This window comes from Chaetura pelagica, unplaced genomic scaffold (genome assembly GCF_000747805.2).
Source record: "Chaetura pelagica isolate M959 unplaced genomic scaffold, ChaPel_1.0 scaffold68, whole genome shotgun sequence".
Classification (NCBI taxonomy): domain Eukaryota; kingdom Metazoa; phylum Chordata; class Aves; order Apodiformes; family Apodidae; genus Chaetura; species Chaetura pelagica.
In genome coordinates this window covers 3769990-3777578 of record NW_009954407.1, presented here as the reverse complement: position 1 = coordinate 3777578, position 7589 = coordinate 3769990, and the positions used below count along the sequence as shown (strand labels likewise).

Genomic DNA, 7589 nt, shown 5'->3' with positions numbered 1-7589 from the left:
AAAGAAAGTCATAATAAGTTACAGAATTATAGCACAAGAAATGTAGCACGTTTTCTGTCAGAACTACACATCACAATGTTTGCTGACCTCCTGTGGAGAGAATACAATACTGCATTCTTATGAGAGCTTTTTTCGTGTCTTTTATTTGAAATTTGATTTAAAAATTTAAAATGTCAGTTTGTATGTCAACATAAGTCTTGAAAAACTCAGGTATTTAGGAACTACTAGAGATGCAAGTCTAAGTTTTACAATATATAAACAATTAATAAACTCATGAGGATAAAATATAAATAAATGTACATTTATGGATTATGGCTGATGGTTGAGACTACTATACAGGCAGGTAAACATTGTGCTTTGTGTTTAGCTTTTTAAGCAACCTTTTATAGCCTGGAATATAATTATTAAATTGCTAGGATGTGTCACATTTCTTACACTAGCTAAACAAGTCTTGTCAGACTAGGGATATTGGCCTCAAGGATTTTTTAAATTGTGCAAACCCGGTTTCATATGTCCCTTTCTCCTTTATTTTTAAAGGATCTTTGCTTTTTGAAGGATGGAGAAATTGACTGCACTGTTGTTACTAGAAACTTAAGCTTATTTTAACAGATGATTAATTTTAAAATACTCACCTGTAATTTGCCAGGATATATTTACTAATATTTTTTTTGCCTTTGTGTGTCATAAATATGGACAAAGATTTTATATACCTAGGTATACACATCTTTTAATGTATATACAAGGATATTTTTTATTTCTGGCCAGGCTCTTCTGAGGCAGGAGTGGTATAAAACTATCATGGAGAATTTATGCCAGAGGTTATATTCCGCTGGTTTTGAGCTCCTTGAGGATCCGTGAGGAAGAAGGTAGCTCAGTGGAGGTCAAAGCAGGTGATGAATTGAAGTACAATACAATTCATGGAGATTTTTAACTTTCATTAAAAGCCAGTTGTGGTATTTTAACTTCCTCCCTTCCTCTTTGCTCTGCATAGTTAACACCTAACTCTACCTGCATGCAAGGCTTCCCATGGATTTTTTTTTTTTTTTTTCTGATGTCAGTTGGCTTGACAGTCCTTTTAATGCTAAAACCAAAAGGTTTGCACATTGCAGTGGTGTCATGAACTTAATCACAGGATCTCTGTGTAATTTTCTCACCTTGAGAACTACTGGATATATGGAGGTGCTGAATCCAATGTCAAAGGTTAACATTTGAAAACACTGGCTGCAGCTGAAATACAATATAACAAAAATTCAGTGAGGTTAGGCACTGGTGCAAAATAAAGAATCAGAATGATTTAATTTGGAAAAGACCTTTAAGATCATTGAGTCTAACCATAAACCTAACACTGCCAAATACACGACTAAACCATGTCCCTTTATATGCTACAATGACATACAGACACACAGGTCCAGAGAACACATTCAAGAACATACGTACACGGGTCAAGAGACAGCACATGATACAGACTAAATGAAATTTCTAAGGACCAGCAGCATGAAACACAGATGGAGTCTGACTGTGAGCTGATGAAAACAATGCTATATTAAAGAGTATTTATATGGTTGACTTTTAAACCAGTGAGGAAGGTGAATTATGCTGGAGGAAGAAATGCCTTTTTATAAGAATGAGGTCCTGCAAAAGCTTTGAAGACATTTGGAGAGGAACAGACGGTAAAACTCTATGGGCTTACTTAAGCCAAAGAGTTGTGTGGCAGCTACAGGGATGAAGGCATGGGCCTGGAGCTCTAAGCAAGTCTTAGGTTACATAAAGAAGAGAAATCCAACCCATTGGTAAAAGTTCCAGTTCGGGTCACTGTCAAAATAGCTCCATCCCTGTTACACTCCTCCCCTCCTCACTACTCTCTCTGTTCACAATGTAAGCTTTATTCTCAACTTGCATTAAGTCAAATAATGAACATCGTATTACTGCTAGTGCAACACCTGGGTTCTCAAATAGCTTTATGAAACATATAAATGTAATAAATAGTAACTTATTTAGTATTTATCATGAAAATTATCAGGGATGTTACATAACATATAAAGAACAAATATTAACTCTAATGAAAATTATGCACAGTAGAGGTTGATTTATGTTTAAGAGCATTAGCACTCTAATAGAAGTGATTACAATGATTTAACACTCACAGAAAGGTGACTGTAGCTACATAGGTATATTTCATAAGGTACATTTCATCAAGTATTCTACAGTGGTTCTTTTTCAGATTGCCAGCCACAACCAGCTCTGAAACTTAATAATTAACATTAAGTATTTGACATATGACAGAAGGCTCACTGAAGGGAAATACAGCTTTATACACGTTAGGACTAGCTCAATTATCAGTAATTTCTGTTGATTTGTTCTGCATGAAGCATATCATCAGGACACAGCATCTGGTCCTAAGTATTCATCATAACGTTTTAATAAACTAGAAAGACTGTGGGTATTGAAGAGTTTTACTCCCCAAATGTAGCACAGTCCCACTTTATAAGGAAGCGTGAAGTCTAGAAGGCTTTTTATTTTAGGAGTTGTGTATCCTTTAAAATTTTTATCCCATTCTAAGGAGCTATCTTGACAATAGCTTAGCAACAACCACTGCAAGTCACTTACTGATTTAAAGAATTTGGTCCTGAGGCAGATGATTCACTGAAGACCTCAGTTACAAGTAGAAGTTTGCTTATAGATTCTTTCATGTTGTTGAAGGCTTGCTGGGGAGAACTCTTTCTGAAGAATATCTCAAAAAACTTCTGCAGCTGTGAAAGAGATTACATATATTTTTATAAATTCAGCATGAATCAGTGCTTAAGTTCATAAATTAAAATGCTGGTAGAAGTAAAAATTGCTTTAGAATGTCCACTTCAATTCTTATTAATTTGCAGAGTAAACTGTCATGAAAGCTCCAAGCAGTATGCTAGTAGAGAACGACTTTTTGTTTGCAGAGAATTGTATCAGAAAAAAACCTCTGTATTAGTGGGTCTGAAAAATATTGCTCCCAGCAAAAGCTTGCTTTGATTAAAAACTTCTGCTGTCAACTGGTTCTAGGCAATGGAAACCACACAGTTACTTCATTAGCGGTAGGTGATAGCACACTCAAGGTAAGTCTTTTGTTAACATACTATGCCAATGGGTATCCCACTTTACCTTGACTCCAAAATCTTACCTCAGATTCATAAACTTTAAACAGAATATAGCAGAAAGACACTGAAAAAATATCTGCCAGCACAGTCTGAGGTTTTTAGACTCCCGTGCCTTTTCAGATGCATATTCACTGGCCTGCACAACACTGTCCTCAGCTGCTTTCAACACTTAAGTGAATCCACCTGCCTCATCACTTCAGAGATTCAGGGAAACAACTGGAGCGATACAAAGCCCCAATGAAGGCTGAGACACAGGCAGGTTATGTTGCATCAGAGTCCTCTATGACAAGAAAGGGGATGACTTTGAACCATATTTCTGTTAGTTATAACATGGCACAGAAAAAAAATTAATGGCTAAACTATGTAAAGCTAATTGATAATTTATTAATAATTTAGTAATTCAGTAGTAATTCAGCAATACTGCAATACTAAACAGACGTCTTTTATGGAGTAAAAAGTACTACATTTAGAGATAAAGCACACGAAGTATATATAAAACATGTTTAGCATTGATATTCAGAAAATAAAAATTTCTGTTTGTTTCCAGGAATTTCTCTACTAAATTGACTTAGGAATGCTATTATATATTTTCTACTGTCACCCACTTATACATATCCCACTGGGGTAACATGATGGAAAGACTACCTGCCTTTGACTATAGTAATGAACAAGTATCTGCAGCAGATGGGTTAACCAAGGCTGGTCTTTAGCAGAAGTCTGTAGCAAAGTTTAATGTGATATTTTGTCTCTAACGCATGATCACAGAATCACAGAACCACAGAATGGTTGAGGTTGGAATGGACTTCTGGAAGTCACCTTGTTCAACCACTCTGCTCAAGTAGAGTCATCCACAGTTTGTTGCTCAAGACTGCGTCCAGACAGCATTTTGCTACATCCAGGGTAAAGACTCTACAACCTCTGTGGGCAACTTGTGCTAGTGCTCAGTCACAGCCAAAAGTTAAAAAGTGTTTCCTGATGTTCAGAAGCAACCTGCTGTGTTTCAGTTTTGTGCTCTCTTATCCTGTCCCTGGGCATTACCAAAAAGAGCATGGCTTTGTCTTCTTTGCAGCCTCCCTTCAGGTATTCATGCACACTGATGACATCCCTCTGAGCCCCTGAGAATTTTCTCCAGTCTCAGCCATTTCTCAAATAAGAAATTCTCCAATGCCGCAGTCATTTTAGTGACCCTCTGCTGGACTCTTTCCTCATCTCTCTTGTACTTGAGAGTCTAAAATGGACTCAGTACTTCAGATGTGCCACAAGGGTAGAATGCTGGCTGATGGTAACCTTGGTGTCCATCAGGACTCCCTCGGTCCTTTTCCGCAAAGCTGTTTTCTAGCTGGTTGGCCTCTGTCATGTACTGGTGGCTGGGGCTGCTCCTTCCCAGGATTTTGCACTTTCTCTTGTTGAATTTTATGAGGTTCCTGTCAGGCTGTATTTCCACCCTGTTGAGGTCCCTCTGGATAGCAGCATGACCCTCTGGTATATAATTCACTCCTACTAGCTTTTTGTCATTAGAGGGTACACTCATTGAGACACCTAACAGCAGGGATCCCTGGGGTACCATGTTGGTTGCTGGGGATGTGTTATGATTATATTACTCACTGTGCTGACACCAGATCTTAAAACACAATTCTGTGCACTCCAGTCCAGAGAACTTTCTGGACAGTGTTGGAGCCTCCCCTTACGAGCATAAATACTGCCAAGCAAGTAGGGCTGTGTTGGCGTGGACGAATGGCTTTCATTTTCTTCAGGAAACATATTCCAGTTATATGTAATACGCATTTTCCACTTTCCTTTTGAAAAGTATGGTATCCTGGCCTACAGCCAGCCATAGGAAACACTCATGTATGCAGCTAACACTGACTCTTCTTTATTTTTCGCTCTCTTCAGTTCCAGTAAATTCAGTCTGATTTCCTGGTCAATAACTGGTGGGTGGGAGGTTAGTCTGCTCATCTTATCACCTCTGGTTTTATTGTAACAAGTGATTTTCTCCTCAAGATTTACCAACTAAAAGAAATGCCCCCCATGCACAGAGGTTTGCTGTGCCTGTGATTTTTTCTTCTCTTTCTGATATTGTTATTTGAAATGCCAGTAGGAAAAAAAAAAATGAGGATATGACTAAGGTAATAAAAATAAACCTCTGACTGCCAGGAAAGTGCGAAGTAAAGGCTGCACATACAGCCTCAACACTGCCCTTTGGGTGTTTGCATCATGTTGAAATCTTGAATAACAGCACACTGTATTTCTATGCTGTAGAAAATTTTCCATGTGTTCTTCAATTCCATGAGTCTCTAGGGCAAAAGAGCCCTGGAACTGCTGTTTAGGAAGAAAGGATTATGCAAATCATCGTGCTCCACTTCACTGCCACCAGAGAGGTACCCCATGTTTCCCAAAGTCTAAGATCAGTAAAGTTGTGTTTCTCTCACAGAGCAGTATAAAAATTAAGAACAAGCTGCCCATTTTGCAAATCAGTTCTGGTTTTAGATTCATCACTTAGTGAAATTGTTCCATTTCATTTCCTTGCTCAAGCCAAAGTAATTTAATTAAACTGCACATGTGAAATAAAAAAAAATTAAACCATCTCACCAAGGTGACACTACATGGTGGTTCTTCAGGTGAACTTGACAACTATTTCCAGCATCTAGGCCAGATCCTGTACATAACACATATTCCTGCTACACTAGCTTGCATATTTTCTCTAAACCTGCACTGGGTATGGAGTGGTTAGGCAAGAAGCTGTGTTATTTTGCTGTACAGGGAACACAGGGAATTTTAGAAGGAGAGATTTTGGAATCTTGCAGAATTTTACCAGGAGAGCTGGGAATTACTGAAAGGAAGTGCACAATGAACAGATAAAGGCCCATTCACTCATTTGCTCCTCACTGTAAATCAATTCCTAAGCATCTCAGTGCAAAGGATACACAATGCAGGTATTTCTAGGAAGACTTGATGAAAGAGGCTGATTTGCCATATTTGCCCTCAATGCGTGCTGTTGGCTGTAATATCCAACTGTTTCCAACACAACTGGCATGAAATAGAACTGGCTTCTCCAAGGAACTGCATTTTAGTTACAGCTCTCCTTAGCCAGACTAGAAAAGAGACATTGTTCAACAGGTTCTCATTTGGGAATATCAGGTTTGAGGACAATATTTATTCTAAGCCAATGAGTGAAAATAAATATTTACTCTGGCTGGTTGAGGACCAATGGGAATGAGAGACAATTACTTCATTTAAATTCCAATAAATGAAAAGAAAATCCTATTTAAACAAGTTCAGGTTAGGTTTGACTCCTACAAATCTACAGGATTCTCAGCAACTGATACGGAAAGGGTAAACTGTATGGATTAAGGGTGATGAAGTGTGAAAACCTGCAACAACCTCAGGTTCTTCTAAGTGTGCCCAACAGAGGTATAAATATCTGTGTTCAACTGCACAATATTACTGAGCTGAAGGTTTCTTCAAGTTATCACCACTGATGTTGGTTCTCTCACTTTCAGAGGAAACAGACTACCTGTCCAGCAAAATTCAGTCTCATTATTGATGGAGCGTAATTAAAAGCAGCATTGAATAGTAAAAAAAAGGACAAAAATGGGAAAAAATGGAGGCAAACACAGGAATTTAGTCAGGGAGAAAGCTGACCTCTGGCTGGCAAAGTTTTAAGCAGAGGAATATCGATTAAATTTTAGTAGGCTGTTAAGTTTAACACAGACATGCACATATATTTTGTACAATGACACCATTGTATGCAGAAATGCAAGATTTTTCAGGAGCATGATGACATTCATCCACATGCTGGATGCATACAATTAGAGGTATGTTCCACATATTTATGCAATGCCTGACAGAAGTGTGTAAAAGCAGTCAAATTCCATGGAATAAGTACACATTTTCTGTAAAGGCAGAATGAACTAGAAATATTCTTAATATTAATTTAAATTCATTGACCTTCCTCTCACTGATAACCACTTTTGCTTTAGGATAAGTCACCAGAAAAAAAAAAAAAAAAAAAAAAAGAAAAGAAAAAAAGTTTTGGCTAAATCAATATTAATTTTACAATGTTTTTCTCTACCCTCTTTGACATTCACTTTTGAAAATCTGCAGTCCTAACTACAAGGTTTATGATCTCAGTAGCACAGATCCCTTTGGCTCTGCAAAAATACACTGAACCATCAGAGCCATGACACACTGAAAAAATGCAATTTAATTGACAAAGGAATTCTGATTTGCAAGCTTCATGCACAGTCATGGGGACTCGAGGAGGGCTGGATATTATGGTGACTACAGTAATTCCCTTGAGAGGATTTTCCGCTGGCAATTCTTCTGCAAATGAATTTCTTAGGAGAGATGCTGGGGCAGCCTGGGGCAGGTAACTGAATGGTCTGCTGAAGATTGCCCTGAGAGACTAGAAAAACAACCTGTACCCATCTTTCTTAGATAGCCTTTTAGCTCAGT

General features: G+C 37.9%; 1 protein-coding gene across 1 annotated transcript in view; it reads right to left on the bottom strand.

The window, feature by feature from the left end:
* The window catches only part of CPED1 (cadherin-like and PC-esterase domain containing 1), a 145115-nt gene that overhangs the window by 79920 nt on the left and 57606 nt on the right, over nucleotides 1–7589 (bottom strand). Inside the window, exons 7-8 of the mRNA XM_010004304.1 lie at nucleotides 2608–2750; nucleotides 1155–1227 (exon numbers count right to left, since the gene is read on the bottom strand). Of these exons, the coding sequence (XP_010002606.1) occupies nucleotides 1155–1227; nucleotides 2608–2750 (216 nt within the window). The remainder of the gene's footprint in view (nucleotides 1–1154; nucleotides 1228–2607; nucleotides 2751–7589) is intronic.